This window comes from Bidens hawaiensis, unplaced genomic scaffold, assembly GCF_021521415.1.
Source record: "Bidens hawaiensis isolate Kalapana, Puna unplaced genomic scaffold, B.hawaiensis_p1.1 tig00024994_1, whole genome shotgun sequence".
Lineage (NCBI taxonomy): Eukaryota > Viridiplantae > Streptophyta > Magnoliopsida > Asterales > Asteraceae > Bidens > Bidens hawaiensis.
The window spans coordinates 209,840-229,198 of record NW_027493968.1 but is presented as its reverse complement, the minus strand read 5'-3'; the positions used below and the strand labels follow the sequence as shown (position 1 = coordinate 229,198).

The 19,359-nt window shown below is 38.8% G+C and overlaps 1 protein-coding gene and 1 pseudogene across 1 annotated transcript; both read left to right on the top strand.

Annotated features, from left to right (window-relative positions):
* Nucleotides 1–335: 335 nt before the first annotated feature.
* LOC143570500 (U-box domain-containing protein 40 pseudogene) lies at nucleotides 336–2,286 on the top strand (annotated as a pseudogene).
* A 9,624-nt stretch (nucleotides 2,287–11,910) lies between these two features.
* LOC143570480 (putative DNA glycosylase At3g47830) lies at nucleotides 11,911–15,046 on the top strand. Its single transcript, XM_077056122.1, has 4 exons — nucleotides 11,911–12,374; nucleotides 13,497–13,697; nucleotides 14,420–14,476; nucleotides 14,553–15,046. The coding sequence occupies exons 1-4, from the start codon at nucleotides 11,982–11,984 to the stop codon at nucleotides 14,775–14,777; spliced, it is 876 nt and encodes a 291-aa protein (XP_076912237.1). The 5' UTR covers nucleotides 11,911–11,981; the 3' UTR covers nucleotides 14,778–15,046.
* The last annotated feature ends 4,313 nt before the right edge of the window (nucleotides 15,047–19,359 follow it).

The window sequence follows — 19,359 nt, the reverse complement described above, 5'->3', positions numbered from 1 at the left end:
CCACCAAGGTATGGGACTATTCGGTGGAGCGAACTTCAAAAGAATTTTTTTTAACCCAAAATCTAATCACACCACTTTAATAATCCAATTTACGTAATTTTGTTATTATTAGCTTCATATACTTTATTAACACCTCGGTTACCTACCTTATTCCAATTTTTGAATAATTAATCACATTTTCTAGTCTTGAAACCGATTTATAAGTTATAACCCATTATGAAAACACTAGTTTCAACAAAAGTAAAGTGATTGACCATAAATAAAAAAACACAAACAACAAACAAGATATTATTATTATTATCAAGTGAAGGCACGCACGATGTGCACTGTTTTTGTGTCTTTCATAATTATCTATTTTTAACAAAAATAATAATTGTCCCTGGGGTTGTGATATCATCTGGATCCTCTTCAACCAATCCCAAATCTTCAAACCCCCTAAACTCAACAACTACTCACAATTATTTATCATGTACTTGTTGAATTGGTAAACACACACAAAGATATGGTGGGTAATGGTAAGCTAAAGAAGTGGAAGTTTTCCTTACACAAATCATCATCATCTTCACCGGCGCCGGAGAAACCAAAGCCACTAGATGAATTCATCTGTCCGGTTTCCGGTTCATTAATGTTCGACCCGGTCGTCGTTTCCTCCGGTCAAACCTTTGAACGAAGATCCGTAGAAGCCTGCCAACACCTCAATTTCATCCCGTTTTTACCCGACGGATCCAAACCGGATTTTTCAACCGTCATACCTAATTTAGCTCTCAAAACCACCATTCGTAACTGGTGCGTGTCCACGGGAGTGAATTTACCTGCTGCCGCACCGGATTATAGCTCAATTCATGATTCTGTGGCTAAATTGATGCCTGATTTTAGGTTTAGGGATTCAGAACGGGATTTAATTAAAGGTGTTACGGATAAGCCTCAGGCTATGCTGACGCACGCAGTGACGCAATTGAATCCACGATCTGTTCATCATAATACGTTTTATTCTTCCAGTTCTGATGAATCGGTTATTGCTAACGTCCCGGATACTCCGCCGTTACCGTTAGTTACACGGCCGTTATGTTACTCATCTTCTCCGTCTGCTTCCACGTGTTCCGAAGTCATAACAGATGAAACCCTAGATGTTAATATTAATGTTAATGTTATTAATTCGTCCACGTCGGATGAGCTTAATTTCACAACGAAGCTTCAAAGCGTTGACGTGTACGAACAAGAACAGTCTGTGATATTGCTTAGGAAGGTCACTAGGACCGATGAGGAAGCTAGGGTTTCGCTCTGCACGCCGCGGCTGCTTACCGCGCTTCGACAGTGTCTCGTTTCGAAGTACACGGCCGTCCAGACGAATGCGGTTGCTGCTCTGGTGAATTTGTCGTTGGAGAAGGGGAATAAGTTGAAGATTGTGAGGTCGGGGATTGTTCCGCCGTTGATTGATGTTTTTAAGGCGGGGAGTTTGGAGTCGCGGGAACATGCTGCGGGTGCGTTGTTTAGTCTTTCATTGGAGGAGGAGAACAAGACTGCGATTGGAGTTCTCGGTGCGTTGCAGCCGTTGCTGCACGCGCTGCACTCGGATAGTGAGCGGACTAGGCATGACTCGGCGTTGGCTTTGTATCATCTGTCTTTGGTGCAGAGTAACCGGGTTAAACTCGTGAAGCTTAATGCCGTGTCGACTCTGTTGAATTTACTAGAAACCGGTCTAGCTGGAAGAGTATTATTAGTGTTATGCAATTTAGCTGCTTCAAGTGAGGGTAAATCGGCATTGCTAGATTCCAACGCGGTTGAATGTTTGTTTCAGAAATTGAGGACTGAAAACAAGGACTCGAGTGAGTCGACTCGGGAGAACTGTGTTGCGTGCTTGTACTCGCTGAGTATTGGAAGTATGAGGTTCAAGGGGTTGGCTAAGGCTGCAAGGGCAGCTGAGGTGCTGCGTGTGGTTGAGGAGACTGGAAGTGAGCGGGCCAGGGAGAAGTCGAAACGGATGCTGATGATGCTTCGTGAACGGGACGATGGGGAGGAGGGCAGGGATTGGGATGCTCTGTTGGAAGGAGTGAGTCAAACTCGGTACCGAGGCAGCTCAACCAACACAACCGAGTTCTAATGGTTTAGAGTAAGATGTTTTTTTTTTTTGGTCAATTTGATTTAATATTAATGATTTTTGACTTGTTCTTGCAATGTAATTTATGCTAGGGTGGAAGGAAGTTGTAAATGATATATATTTTTTGTACTAGTTGATCAATTGTTGATTTAAATAAGGTACATAGAATCTTGGTCTATTAGATGTTACATGAATTACATGTCGTTTCTATATTCTTTAGTTTATACAATCAAGGGGTCAACTACGTAAATCTTAAGAGGTGTTATAAAATAAATACTACACTAGTAAAACAATAAATCTAGCTCATCTGTTAAGAGTTGTTTGCTTTTTATAAGGAAGGTTTTAGGTTCAAACCGTAAAAATATTTGAATATTTAATTTATTTTCTTGATGCTTCTTGTGTTTTTATGATTTGAAATGCATTTTGTATAATGGAAAACGTCACATAATGTAATAAATATTATGGCTCTGAAACTTAATTGAATAATGGCTCTGAAACTTAATGTAAAAATATTAATTGTTATTTATAATGGAAAACGTCACATTTTGTATAATGGCTCTGAAACTTAATTGTTATTTAATGTAATAAATATTATGACTCTGAAACTTAATTGTTATTTAATAGTTTTTAAGCTAAACTTAACATAATATAAATTCTCTTAAAAGTTGTATCAAACGACTAAATGTCGTTTTCTGTTGTCGACAAGAGATATCATGTGTTTATTTTTTAATATATAAATCCTTGTCTTCAAGCTTTGATAACAGTGGGAGGTTAGTAAAATAATCTTATGTATTTCAGTTTATGTACTTGGTCAGAGTTCTTATTCTAGGAATGTAATATAATGACGTTGCAGCCTTAAATATTTATATATATGTATATGAAATAATGCTGTTTTGTGTATTTAATTCTTATAAGAGACCCAGTCAAGGTTATTGTTTAGTAGCGCATTGAATATTGATGGAGTTTGGTGAGTTTCCAATGACGAATTCTCACGATAAAGAATGATTAAATGATATGTCTGGATTGAAAGAAAGAAAGAAAAAAAGCTAGAAACGAGCGCAGGGCACGCTCATTCGGGTCAAATTTCCGTTTTTGTGCATTACTAACAATCAACTCTAATGATTTTCTAACATAACGACTTTCTTAGGTGTCTTTAATCAAGCGCTTAAGATCATTGGTTCACACGACATGTGAATTTAATTCTCATGACTCATGCCTATGAGTCAAACCACCTCCGACTCCAAGAATCTTATGGAAACGAATCTTGCTACTTGTGATTCCTATTGTCACAGCATTCGGATCACACATCTTGTCACTTAACGTTTACATAAACTTAACAGACTATTAACTTTAGACTTGTTAGTTTGTTGATATGATACCTTAAAAGGTATATCAACATTTCCAGTTGTCAATAAGATATATGAGCTTGTTGTTTAATATTTAATCCATGTCATCACTCAAAGATGCTTGTTTTTTAAGAGACCCAGTCAACCTTTGATAACGGTGGAAGTTAGTAAAATAGTCTTGTGTGTTACAATTTATATATTGATTCTGACTTTTCATTCCTAGAAACTAATGTAGTGATGTGGCAGCCTTAAATATTTTATATATATATTTTTTTTTTGAAAATTCACTTTCATTAAAAACAAACACAACCAACTACTATCACCAAGACGGAGAAAGACGCCGAAAGCCAAAAACCAAAAACAACAATCACGTTACATCAAATAAACACCATCTTTTCCAATCCACTACCCCTATCTTAGATCTATTTTTGTACCAAAGAAAACCCAAAGATTTTATATCCGCAACCATTTCTACCACCTTAGTGTTCTTGCCCGAAAAAATCTTTTCATTCCTAGCCCGCCAAATCCTCCAACAAGTAATGATGACAATGCCATGAATAATCAATCTCTTGTTCCCCGTCGCACCACTAACCTTATGCACTTCCACCAAATCATTGACATGGAAAACAAAAGATCTAGGGATGTTGCACCATGAACCAATCGCATTCCAAACGGCCATAGAAATGAAACACCCGGTTAACAAGTGCTCGAGCGATTCCTCATTACTCTCACATAAAGCGCAACTATGATCATCACAATGCAAATGACGTCTAGCTAAAGCCCCCTTAGTTGGAAGACGATCCAGAACGGCCCTCCACATAAAAATATTACATTTTTTCGGGACCCAATCGCTCCATTGAAAACCGAAACTCCCAGCATCCACAACGGACCGCACCATCCATCTTTTAATCGACGAAACCTCGAACTCTTTGCAGCTACCAACCGCCCAAGACCATGAATCTTCACGGTCAACCATCACCACCCCTTGAAGGAGATCTTCCAACTCTTGCTTCTCGATCACCTCCTGTTGGGAGCAAGGAGCTCTAAGCCAATCCCACACAATGCGACGAGAGGATCCAGTGACCACCAACCGATCTGCTAACAAGACATTTTTATGTTTTTCTACCGCATATAAGGACGGATACTTGTCCATAATCGACGCCGAACCCAACCACAAATCCGTCCAAAACCGAACTTGGCGACCATTCCCAACTGTGGCCCGGATCACTCTATTAAAACCCACACCATCAACCTTAAATTTGTTCCAAAACATAACACAATTCTTCCAAACCCCGGGAACCCCATTATTAACCGGAGCAAGCCCCTAACAGCGCGAGGACCCTTGAATAGACAACACTACTCTTCTCCACATCGCGTGATGATCGTTTAGAAATCTCCCAAGCCATTTAGTAATCAGCGCTTGATTATTAACCTCTAAACGAGCGATACCTAAACCCCCTTCTTTTATAGGTTTGGTGACTACCTCCCAAGCCACCCATGACATCTTCCTCACTTCATCCGAACCACCCCATAAGAACCTTCTCATCAAAGCTTCTAAATCATTGATAACCTTCTTGGGTGCCTTAAAAAGCGAAAAATAATAAGTGGGAAGACTATCCAGCACCGATTTAATAAGGGTTAACCGACCGGCAATAGATAACGAATTAACTTTCCATTTAGAAAGCCTCTTCTTGAACTTGGACACAACCGGTTCCCAATTAACCACCCTATTCATGTTAGCGCCAACCATAATCCCTAGATAAGAAAACGGGATTCTACCCGGCTTACAACCCATGAAACCAGCTTGGATATCGATCTCACCATCTTCTACACCTACTCCAAATAACACTGATTTATGGAGATTAATCTTTAGCCCCGAACACAAGTAAAATATGCGAAGAATACGTTTCAAGTTATCAAAATTAAAAGAAGACCACTCTCCCATAATCATAGCATCATCCGCATAAAAAAGATGGGATAAAGTAGGACCTTCATTAGGAAGAGTAATACCATGAAACGCACCTATATCACAGGCTTGTTTCAACATACCTGAAAAAGCCTCCATCAGAATAATAAAAAGAAAAGGCGATAGCGGGTCACCTTGACGAATGCCTTTATGACACCCAAATTCGAATGTAGGAGATCCATTAACAAGAACAGATGATCTGGTCGCCAACAAAATACCACTAATCCAATCACACCAGACCGAAGGAAAACCCATCTGAGAAAGAACCGACAACAAGAACTCCCAATTCACATTATCATAGGCTTTATCGAAGTCAATCTTGAACATAAAAATTCTTCTCTCCCTCTTCTTAGCCCTAGCAATAACCTCATTAGCCACCAAAGGGCCATCAAGAATATATCTCCCGGATAAGAAAGCCGACTGATGCTCTGAGACAATCTTATTCATAACCGTTTTGAGTCGATTCACTAACACCTTCGACACAGTCTTTAAAATACAACCAATGAGACTTATCGGTCTAAAATCCCCCAAAGATGACGGATTGTTTACCTTAGGAATTAAGGTGATAAAAGACGATTCAACCCCCGAGCAAAAACTTTTAACACTATGAAAATGATCAAGAATATCCGCAAAATCCTTCTCGAACAACTCCCAAAAAAACCGAATGAACCTAAAATTAAAACCATCCGGCCCAGGAGCTTTGTCACTACCGCATTCAAAAACCGCCTTCTTGATCTCATGCACGGAAAAATCACTGATCAAAAAATCCGCCTCCACCGAAGACAAGACCGAAAACCCATATCCAATCAACCGAGGCCGATGTGTAATAGATTCTTTAAACTTACCAGCAAAGAAACGCAAAACTTCCTTTTTAATGAGAACCGGGTTTGTTTCTCACGCCCCATTCACTTCCAAACCCGGAAAATAATTTGAAGCTTTACGTTTATTAATAAAACCGTGAAAAAATCGAGAATTTTCATCTCCATGAATCGCCCAATTACTCCGAGCCTTTTGCTTCAAATCCCGGTAATAATGATTATCCAACTCGCCTAGCCGTCTTTTAATTTCGCTTAAAGACCATGTCTCTTCTTCCAACAAATCCCGAACCTCCATGGTTTGGTCCAAATCACGCAACTCTTGCTCCAATAAAACCATTTCCTCCTTTTCTTTGGCTTTACAATCGATCGCCCATCTTGAGATAGCATCACGCAAAGCTTTAAATTTATACAACAATCTCGCGTCCGGAGAACCATGAAACGAGCCATCAACAAGCGTCTTCTTAACCAACGTCCCAAAATCCTCTCTACCAAGCCATGAATTGAAAAACCTAAACGGTTTGGGACCATAGTTCTTGGAAGAACCAATTTTCAAAACCAACGGACTATGATCCGGCTTATTCCTTTCGAGAGCAATATACTCCGCACATGGCCATTCCACAAAGAAATCCCAATTAACGAAGATTCTGTCAATACGGCTTAATTTATTTCCTGCAACAAAAGTAAAACGCCTCCCTTTCAAGGAGTACTCGCCAAGATTCGAATCATCAATGAAATCGTTAAACTCATTGGCCTCACCCACATTAAACAAAGAATTCCGCCTATCCTCGGCACACCGAACCGAGTTAAAATCTCCTGCCACAATCCACCTCCCATTACCCTCCCCGATCAAATCACGAATTTCCCTCCAAAGTGCTCGTTTAGTAACTAGATTTTGAGGAGAATAAACATTGAGAATATGAAACAAGCTACTCTTTCCTTTCACAGTGCCCGAAACTAGAAGCCAATTATTATTCTTGACCACCCTTTCCATACGAAAGACTTGGGAATCCCAGATCGATAATAACCCACCCGACCTTCCAGACGAAGGAACCCAATCAAATGAATACTCACCATAACCCCAAAACCGTCCCACATCCACAGAATCCAAGGAAACAAATTGCGACTCTTGTAAAACAATAAAACTAACCTCATGATGGACTCGAAGACCTCGAATCCAATCGGCTTTGCTAGAACTCCCTAACCCACGAATGTTCAGAGAAAAAACATTCATTGAACACCTTCTTGATAGCCTTCAGCAACAAGAACCTCTTTAACATTAGAAACAAAATCTTGCAAATTCTTAACACCTAACGCCTTACTCAACTCAATGGTCTTCTCCAACTCCACCTCAATCGGACCTTGGTGTTGCACCGGATCAATACCTCTACCAATCATCGCGGGCTCCGCAGTCTCTCCCTCGATGTCTCGAACCACCTCCGTATTAGTAGACAGCCCTTTGTTAAGATCCGGTGTTAAGAACACTCCTTCAACATCTGTCTCGATACCCCTAGTAACATCCGAAGGCACGTGCATAATACCGATAAACCTATCAAGATCAAACATATCTTTATCCTCCCTTGGTCTTTTCTTAGGACGCTCCCTAGAACCACTACCCCCACTCCGATTAGAAAATAAAGACTTCCGTCTGAACTTCTTATGTCCCTTGCCTTTCAACACAGAAACATTTGTACTATCAACGTTTCCATTCTCGACCGCTCCTCATTAGAATGATCATAAGAGTTCGAAAACTCACCGACCATCACGTTAGAATTATCGTTCACACAACCATCCAACCCATTAACAACATGTTCCCTGACAGAAACTTCATTAGCTTGAGAACATTCGCCCTCTTCACGATGCACATTATGAAACTCATCCTGCACAATATTATCATCACACTTATCCTCCTCCGGTAAAACGGAACCATCATCCTCTTCATACTCTACTACACATTCCGGTATCCATTCCCCAACATCTTCATCCACCCATACTTTAAAAAATTTTCCCCTCCAATTAATGTCCACCCGATCCACAATCCGTTTGCACTCTTTACTCAACATACCGATGAGAGTATACGATAAGTTGTTCTCTTCACCTGATAAGGAAGCCGATTGAACCACCTTGCCAAATCTGCTTCCAATCAAATCGAATACCTCGTCTAACACCAACTGAGCCGGAACCCCATGAACTTGGAACCAGGCGATCCGACCCTCCTCCACACTAGTTCTATCAGACCAAGGTTCTAAAACTCAAACCAGTCTGACCATTTGTCTTTGTCATTCAGGAAGGCATCCCTATCCCCACTAACGTAGAATACCAACACCACTGAAAGCCCTCCCAGATACTTAATATCTAATGATCTCCAACCATGCTTCCGAACCAACTTTTTCAAAGAAGTTAAAGTGTGAAGATTCACCACCCTCCCCGTAAGAGCACATCCCTTCCAATGAGAAAACCGTTCCACCGAATCATCCACCTTAATCTCATCTACTTTGTTCCGATTTAACAAAGAATCAACAAAGGAACGCCCATTACCAACTGATGCATAAAGAACCCCATTCCTATCGGATCCTTCGGAACTAGGGTTTTCTTGACCACTAGGTTTTGCATGGCTATTAACAGGAACCGAAGCCGTCTTCCTCCTATTACCAGAATCGGGTCTATCTAGATTCTCACCATCCACAAACCGAGCAATCGTAATAAACAACTTATACGAACCGATCCATACATCTGATAACTCATCTCCCAACCGTTTGACATCTTTCACCTCGGAAAACGATACGAAAGCAAACCTCTTGCCCCATTTATCCAGCTTCCTAACTATATAGGAACCTTCGTAACGACCAAAGCTACCCATAACATCTTTTAAGTCTTGCGAAGAACACTTTGGGGGAAGATTTGAGACAAAAAACTTCGATAAAACCTTGTTATTACCTTGAGCCTGATGATCATTCCGTTTCCCTTTCCGATTACGTGGTTGTTCCCATTCTTCTGAATCCATGCCGCCGTGGATCGCCCGAAATTTTCGGAGCTAGGGTTCTCATTCACCAGGTAAAACTATAAATATTTTATATAAGTATATGAAGTTTTGTGTATTTAATTGTCTAGTCAAGTTGTACCCTGTCTAAGGGGGGAGGGGTGGTGGATGTGGTATGATCACTTATCACACATCTCATCCAATCAAATGGTGTTATATCACCAACGCTAAATTTATCACATGTGATGGTTTTTTACTAGAGGTGGTGGTGTGTGATGGAATTTTTTTGTTTTGTTTTTGTCCGATGTCTTGATGTCTCATGTTTATTGTGTTTACCTTTAGCCTTCAACACTCACACACACATATACATATATACACCCACATATATATATACATATACATACACCACCAATCTTCCTTTCTTTTCCAATTTAGCAGCCCACTTTTACAATATATACACATACATATATAATATATACACCCAAATTCTCACTCACACATACATATACATACACCACCAATCTTCCTTCAACACTCACACACACATATACAATATATACACCCAAATTCTCACAAACCCTCACCACCACCACCACCACCACCAATGGCCGGATCCGAATCCGAGATCCACCCCGCCAATTCATCCTCAGGCGACGAAGCCGAACACTCATCCGACGGATCCGAATCCGACCCACCACCACCACCACCACCTTCCGATCAACCCGACCCGACTCCCACCAAACCCAGATCCAAAACCCCAATTCAATCCACCAACAAACGCCCCACAAAACCCACAGCACAACTCCTTCTTCCCTGTTAATTTTCCGGCAATCCATCACTTCCGGCGATGGCTGCCCCCCAACTGTCATAACCACCCCCCTCCCAACGGCTCTTTTTCTTGTAATCAACCCTTCATCACGCGTGACACCCATCACGCAAAATCCATTTATTTCGCGTGACAAAGGGGTGGCGGCGGTGTGGAGAGGCTCACCACGCGTGATGGGAGCTCCATCACGCACCGCCCGTCCCCCCTAATCTTATTGTTTAATAGGGTATCTAAAGGGTTTATGAATTTATTAATAACGAGTTACCAGTTCTATTGATAAAAGAATGGTATAGACTGTCTGGATAACAAAAGGCTAAAATACTTTAATAGTGCTTTTCTTAAGCGATTACAATTTTGATTTGTAATCTGATTTTCTATCCTCTTTCTGTTATGATTTCTTATGCGTAACTTAATCCAGTGAATTAGTGGAATACGCATCGATTGTTCTATTTCGATCACTACTTTGTGGTGTGTAATTGAGTTCATTTCAAATCCGCAACTATCATTTTATTATATAACCAATTATCAAAACCTTCAATACTCTTAATCTCAAAACTATCTATAAAAGCTATACAACGTGGATGAAAATACCTCTTTTTATGCAATTATTAAATGTCAAATTTCCGGGAGAAACCCGAATTTGGATCCAAACTTCATGTTTCCACCATTTCAAAATCTCGGGTTTTCTTCGTTTCAAATCACTGAATGTCATAGATTTCATAAGATTTACGTGTGCTGATTTGGACCTCAGATATTTGTTTGCTTGTTGTTACGAACTTAACCAGGATTGGTCGAATTCTCGTCGGCTCACCGTTGCAACGGTCAAAGTTTTTTTCGTAACGAGTTTTGTTTTTTTATTTTGGGTTTCTTTTAATCTTAATTTGTTGTATTTGAGCGTTCACCAATTTATTTCATAGTTTATTTTCTGTCCGTACTTGTTACTGACCAAATTCGTAACGACTTCCAACCATAGCGTGAGGGTTATATCAATCAACCACACATGTTTTTTGGGTTTTTATTTATAACATTACGAATGTTTTACCAGTCAACTACACGTATTTTATGTTATATTTTGGGTCATGCTATGCATACACCAACCCCCTGTTGTGGGAATAAGGCTATACGACTCGTATAGGGCCTATACGAGTCGTATAGCCTAACTTATTGACCCGCGTATGAATGTGTCAGTGTGACAACTTTTTGCAGTCTATATGAGCCGTATAGACCCTATACGAGCCATATAGATTTTTCAGCTCGTATAGCCTACGTAACTCGTCTGACCTATACGAGCCGTATAGGGTCTATACGACTCGTATATACAACATGTCAACATGTACTTTGACCAGAGATTTTTAATTACTTTTCTGGTCTATACGACTCGTATTGGTGGTATACAACCCGTATAGACCAGGCATCAAATTTTCTTTCTCAAACCATGTAAGATTTGTGCGTTGCTTTGTAAGATAATATAAAAAGTTGTGTGTCTTATTGCATTACCACATCTAAAAAGTCGTTACCCCGAAACGCTCATGTTGTACGTAGGTTGTTATGTATAATTTTATTTTGTAAAACCAACTCGGGTGTTATTTTTAATATTTTGTAATTTTAAAATTGAAAAAAACAACAACTATACGAGTCAAATAGACCCTATACGAGTCATATAGCCCTATACGAGCCGTATATGGGTTATACGATACAAAAGAATAACACCTGACTCTTCTGCTTGAAAATGACTTGACTATGCACCTATACGAGCCGTATAGAGCCTATACGACTTGTATAATCTACCCTTGTGTATGTATAACCCAAGCCTATATTTTATAACATTACAAACATAACTAATACCAATCGAATTTGCGTCCTGTTTTTCATCCCGAATTATTTTGAAAAACAGGTCCACAAACATAAAACTTGACAACCCATTCAGGGCTTCACCACTCGTTTAGCCCAATGTGGAAACAAGAAGGCCGTAAGAGGAAACCAGCGCCGGCGGACCACAAATGCTCACCGGCGAAGCTAACCCGAAAGGACACCGTAATCAATCTCACCACCAACGACCCGTTTCCGAACCACCACAATCCCACAGCTGAAGACTGCCGTGCCGTACGAGACGACCTTTTAGCCTTCCACGGTTTCCCTCAACAATTCGCCAAATACCGGCAACAAAGATTAAACCTTGTCTCGGAAGATGAAATTAATAAACAGGAATCCGTGACGTCATCGTGTCATGAGGAAAGCGTATTGGATGGGCTAGTGAGCACAATATTGTCGCAAAACACGACTGATGCTAACTCGCAAAAGGCGTTTGCTTTACTTAAATCTGGCTTTCCTAATTGGGAGGATGTTAGTTTCTGATTATAACCCTAAGTCAATCATGTTTGTTAGCTAGGGGTGCAAATGAGTCGAGCTGCTCGCGAGCTACTCGAGATCGGCTCGTTAAAAAGCTCGATCGAGCCAAGCTGAATCGAGCCAAGCTGAATCGAGCCCGAGCCCGAGCTCAAGCATAAAATTAAGCTTGTTTAATAAACGAGCCTGAGCCCGAGCTTCACTTATCGAGCTCGAGCCACCTCGCGAGCCTAAACGAGCTTGCCATTTATATAACTTTTTTAAAATATATATTTCTAATTATATTATTTTATACAAATAATAATAATAGAAATAAATATATAAAATAATTGATAAATAGTAAACGAAGCCGAGCTCGAGCTTCAAAATCCATTCACGAGCCGAGCTCGAGCTTTGAAAATAGAGCTTGAAACGAGCCGAGCTCGAGCTCTGTGTAAGTTAAACAGGCCGAGCTCGAGCCTAGTCGAGCTCAGGCTCGGCTCAGCTCGTTTGCACCCCTATTGTTAGCGGTTTGAATGGGTCGGTTTTGGGCTCAAACCAAACGATAAACAGAAAGTTCTGTTTTTTAGGTTTTTAAAACTGTTCGGTTCGGTTTCAGTTTCTTTCATAAATTCGGTTTATATTTTTTACAATGTGATTTGGTTTTATGGGGTGTTTGGGATTCCTTATTTTACCGCCTTATAACTTTTTGTCAAAGGTTAATAAGTCAGAATATCCTGACTTATTAACTTATCAGCCACAATATCCTGATTTACTGAACACCTTATTAGCTTATCATTTTTTTTAAAAGTTAATAAGTTAAAAAGGAGCCTAAATAAGCTCCCAAACACCCCCTTAGTTTTGGTTTTGGTTTTGGTTTTTTCGGTTTTATTATGCATTTGGAACATAAAATTTTTGGATCACACATTTATTTGTTTCGCATAAAATCATTTTTTTTTCGGTTAAGATCGGTATTTTCAGTTTATACTACCAAATTGAAGAATCAGTTAAAAAAAGAACCTTAAACAAGACCGTCGGTTGTTTCTGTTACGGTGCAATTATTTTGGTTTCGTGCAAACTCGTATATTGTATGAGTGTGATAATTTATTTGTCATGTGGGTTATTGTGTAAATGCGTTAGGTTCTTGCTGCTGATTCAAAGAGCATTGAGAATGCAATCAGATGTGGAGGATTAGCTCCAACTAAAGCTTCTTGTATAAAGAATATGTTGAATTGTCTGCTTGAGAAAAGAGGGAAGTTATGCTTGGAATACCTTAGGGACCTGTCCATTGATGAAATAAAGACAGAGCTTTCGCAGTTTAAGGGGATCGGGCCGAAAACGGTATCGTCTAATCCTGATGCTAAAATCATTTTTTCTGCATGTTAGACTGTTACTTATATTAAGTATTAGATGAGTGAATATTAGAAAAGCAATTAAGTCCATGATAATGAATTAATGATATTCATGTTCTGGTAGGTGCATAGCAGTTTTTTCTGTTAAGTTGTTATCACTTAGAACTATCATCAGTAGACCATCTCCAAAACATGTACTCCTGCTTGCCTGTCAGGCCATCGCATTATATAGGCGACTCTTTTTGCATTATCATAGAGACCATATGGTTTTTTCACTCGTCATAACTCATATCAGTCGTTTTTTTGTCAGTAACAAAAATTGTACTGGCTGTGTGAGTTGGCTTTCATACGACTAGCATGACCTTTTTTGCCATATCAGACGGGTCGTAATGTCGTATGATGTCATATGGGCTGTATGATAGTGAGAAAGGGTCATATGGTCTGTATAGCTTTGACAGTGATTACATTAGTCATTTCTTTGTCAGTCAAAAAAATCATACAGGTCATATGATTTGGCGCTCATACGGCCCATATGACCGTTTTCGCGCTACCATACAACCCTTATAACACGTTAGTGATAGCTGGATAGTATATCTTTGGTGTTCGTATAGCAGCAGCCTCAAATTGAAGTGGATGAGAAATTTTGTCATCATTTAACTAGATCTTAATTTCCAATGGGCCAGGAAAATTTATGATTGTAATGAATGGCAGGTGGCTTGCGTACTGATGTTTAATCTTCAGCAAGACGATTTCCCTGTAGATACACACGTAAGCTGACACTCTTTACGTTATAAAGACATGCTACTTGTCATGGTTTTAGTTTAATCTTGAGAGATTTGTACAGATTTTTCAGATTGCAAAGGCTATCGGCTGGGTGCCCATAGAGGCAGACACTAAAAGGACATATCTTCATCTCAACAGGAGAATACCAAATGAACTCAAGTTTGATCTAAATTGTCTCTTGTTCACCCATGGTAAAGCCTGCAGAGCATGCATAAAGAAAGAAGATAACCATCAAAAGAAGGAAACTGGTTCATGCCCTTTACTCAACTACTTGAAGAAAACATAAAAAAATTTAATCTTTCTGAAGAGTGAAGACTGAAGTAGAGGTATTTGGATAGGCATGGCGTTTCGTTAGTTGATTTTTTTGCTTGCTATTGTCCGACTCTGATATGTAGTATACATATCATATGATGTATAGACTTTTTAGGTGAGTGTATCGGTACTTGGCTACTTGCACAGGGGTCAGTCCTTTTACCCCATCCCTTTGCTTTGTTATCTGTAGCTACTCTAGTTTACTAATCCATGTATGTTAGCAGTAGTTTACGACTCTCATGATTAGTTTATTTCGTATGACTGTTTGCTATGATTTTCTTAGCTGCATTTTATGTTATCTGGAATACATATATATTCTATGTTGTACACACACACGCACGCACATAAAAGGTCTTTGTGGTTGGGGTATCTAAGTAGGAGTAGTCTTTCTATCCTCTGGGATAGAGGTAAGGCTTGTCTCAATCAGACTCTTTTCAGACCCTACCAATAACTTTGTTATGATTGGGATTATATCACGTAAGTTTGTTGTATTTAAGTATGATGATGCATATTACAATGTGTGTGTGTGTTTGTGTTGTGTGTACTTGCGGATAAGACCAACAAATGGGATTGATTAAAGTATGCGGTATCAAATTTGGGAAATCTTGATCATTAGCAAATAATGCCCAATAGTTTACCAGCATTTTGCAAAAGGTTCAAGTTTGGCATTAATCCAGTTGGAAAGATGGTCCAAACATAAATGTTGTGATCACCTTTAGCTTTAAACATATTGTTTTAAACATTAAGGAAAATCTTTTAGTGGCCTGTGTAAGAAACTTTGTTAGTTGATCTACAAACATCATCTTCCACTTCTAATTTTGTATGCCTGGAAAGATTTATTACAATTTTTATTTCCAAAATTGTCAAGTTGACAGTAGTGTCATTGCATGTAGAATATTATAAAATATATCAGGTTTGTCATATGTTTTCAAAGTTGATATGAAATCACTTTTGCCTTTATACCCCCCTTCAAGGCCACCAACCTAGCGCAAGCATTTTAGCTTACCTCAGTGGCGAAGCTTGGACTGAGACCGGGGGAGCCGAACTCATAATGTATTTTAAAAACTCATAAACGAGGAGTGTCGGGCTCAAATTTTTGGTCGAAAACGGCTAAATTTACACTTTGTATAACAAGTTTATGGTGAAAAACGGGTAGATTTACAATACTGTGCAACAAAACAGCCCCCCCCCTCCCCCCAACCCCACCCGGGCCCTCACTATACTTCGCCACTGGCTGATCCCATTGACAAGTGGTGGCGTCTTTGCGTATATGATAATATTAAATATATATAAGGTTTGTCATATGTTTTCAAAGTTAAAATGAAACCCTTCCGCCTTTACCCCCCCCCCCCCCTAAAGGCCGCCTGCTTATCGAAGCGTTTTAGTTGATCCCGTTGGTTACTGGATACCGTGAGTTTCTGGTAATACGTTCCCACTGTCAATAAAAAAGTGAAACACTTGATTCCCTTGTTAGGATATATTTAAATTCTGAGTGCCATCATGATTGGTGGCATTTTAACCATTATTAATCTCCTTGTTGCATATTGGGAGTGTTTTTCTTGAAATTTATAGGCTTGGATCCTGCCTAAAAAGTTGATCAATCTTGGACCTCTTGGTATAAAAGTGGGGAAAAGTTCACAACTTTATGATATTTTAATCTTATATTAATGCAACTTGTTGAATTTAATAGTGGTTAATGGTGCATAGCATATACTCTTGCCATTACCTGAAGCCTATGTGCCTGCAACACACTTTCTATAAATAGGTTATCCTAAATATATAGGAAGTGTACTATCTTCGTTCTTCTCTATCTCAAACAATGGTAGCAATTACTTCCAACTTAGACTCACTTGAAATTGTGAGTGATAAAAAGCTAAAACTTTTTGGTTTTCTGATCGACCCTTGTGCAAAGGGCTCGAAAGATGGTCAATCTGTCGATAAAAAACTGTTTTTACCCCTACACATATCAAGAAACACAAATGCCCGTTTTGTTGCAAAAAGTTTGTGAATTCACAGGCTCTGGGAGGTCACCAAAACGCTCATAAAAAAGAGAGATTGAAGAAGAAAAAGATGGAGCTTCAAGCTAAAAAGGCTAAATTTAATGTTTATTTGGGGTCTATATTGGATCAAACACATGATCCTACTTCATCTTTCAAGAGTTTTTCATCCTATTTTAGCTTCTACTACTACTCACAAGACTATCAAAATATGAACTTTAGTAATACCCGTATCACCAACTCGCCTTGCCTTAATTCTTGCTCCAGGTTACACCAAGACGGTCCTACTTTCAGGATCGGGAAAAATGGCACTTATTAAAAACTTTTATGGAAGTGTGATCACTAAAGTCTTTTCCCTTTATGGGCCGGTGTATAAATTTTAAGAACGCTATATATATTAGAAATTTCTCGTGATGTTATAATGATTCTGTAGAACTACTATTTGGAGGAATATATAAGCTGTACGTATTATAAGGGTGTTATACGTGTTAAACGAGTCTAACTGAGCCACAGGCCCGGCCCATAGGGTGGGCAAAGAGGGCAACGGCCCAAGGCCCACCATATTTTAGGGCCCATAACTATTTTTAATCATTTATTATATAATATATAAATAAACTAATCTATGCTAAAAGATATAGATTGGTGTAACTGGTAAGGCCCCTTTCCTTCAAACAGGTGGTCATGTGTTTGATTCTTGTCGTAAGCTTTATTTTATTTTATTTGTTATGCTCATTTGTCTTATGTTTCTTTATTTTTTATATTTAAAGACCAAAATAACTTTTTATTTAAAATAAAAAATGTTAAAAGAGACTCGCGAATTGTTTAAATATTCAAATTTGACAATTCTTACAATAACTTTGTTAATTGTTATTATAATTATCATTGTAATATTAAATATTTATATACAAGTTATTGATTTTTTAAATTTTTTAGGCCCATCTTTTCATTTGCCCCGAGCCCTCGACTTTTAGAGGACTCTCGGGGACGGCCCTGCTGAGCCAAGTGATAGGTAGTTTGAATTCTGTTTAGTTATGTACTTATGTTAGAATTTAGTATGATTACTAGAATTTTTCCCCAGCATGGACTTGGATACAAAGCTTGACTCACTTTGTGAAAAGATATTAGGTGGTCATGAGTGTGTACACTTTATTTTATGGGTACGTCGACACAGGATAAGTTAATGATGATCGTTCAAGTCTTATAAAAACCCACATAACCTATATAGCTAGGATATGTAGGGTATGCCGGTATGGTATCCACGAGAAACATGTGGTTGCTATTACAGGTTTGTTTGATTTTGTAAATAAGGATCCAAAGAGTTGATTATTTTAATAAATCAAAAGCTAAACTAACATGCTATACAAATTAACAAACAATTAACATTTAACACACAAACCAACACAAAAACACGAGATGATTACATGTTAGGTTATCTGTTAAATCATTTTTTCCCACCCTTACGAAGTGAGATCTCCTGAAACTAGAGGTGTACAAGATCATTTTTCCTCAAACGCTTGCAGTTCTGGTCAACAAAAGTTATACCGTCTATGTCCAAAATAGTTCCGGCTCCAAACCCCCGGTTTCCATGGAAAAGGATTGGTTCGATTCCGATTTTCAACCGATCCGGGTTACAAACCGGTTTCGAAACCTCTTTTTTTTACACCTCTAGTACTCTACTTCTGCTAAATGCCTCTTATCTTTTTTACGTCAACCTTTTTTTTCCTTTTATCATTTTAATTCAAAGCCCACCAAAAGGTCCAAATAATATTCGCGTTCAATAGTTCAGCCCACTAACCTTAACTCATATATCATTCGATTTGGTTTCATGCATTGGAGCTCACAGAAACATGTCCATTCAACCAATTAATTTCATATATTCTCTTTTTGGTTTTTGAAATTGTATCAAACATAGCTCAACCACCCTTCAAAGGTGGACAAATCGAATTGTTTTAAGTCTCTAGACAAACAAGTTGACATATGTGTCAACGCCATTAAAGTCACTTCACCTTTATAAGTTAGAAGCTAAAGCTATGGGGTTGAATGAATGACAATTTTCCTACAATACATGCCATAAGTCCTAGAGCAAACGTGTGACATATCACGAGTCCCAAATTAGCTGTCAATTTGAAAAAAATAAATCAAAAAATTGACAAATATAAGTCATAATATGCAACTACTCATGCCAAATGTGATAAATGCATCTTGAGACATATCCACATCCGTTTTGGCTTGTCATGGGTAGGGTCGTTGGCTACAAGTTGTCATAAAATTTATTACAAAAACATGTGCTTTTTTATTTTATATACCAAATCCGAAATTAGTCATTATTGAGTCTCAAGGTAGTCCGAGAGATAGAACCGGTGATTGGAATATTAATTAAACTGAAAGACCTCTTTCTTGTGAAAAAGCGATCAGAATTCGATGAGGATAATGTATTGGCAAGAATGTTAGAAATTAAATAAGTTATCATATCTCATATAAGTTGTGCAAACTTTTAATCATGTCGAGAAATGATTGTCGGCGGGCCCCGGGTTCAACAATATCTTGCGTGTACTGTCA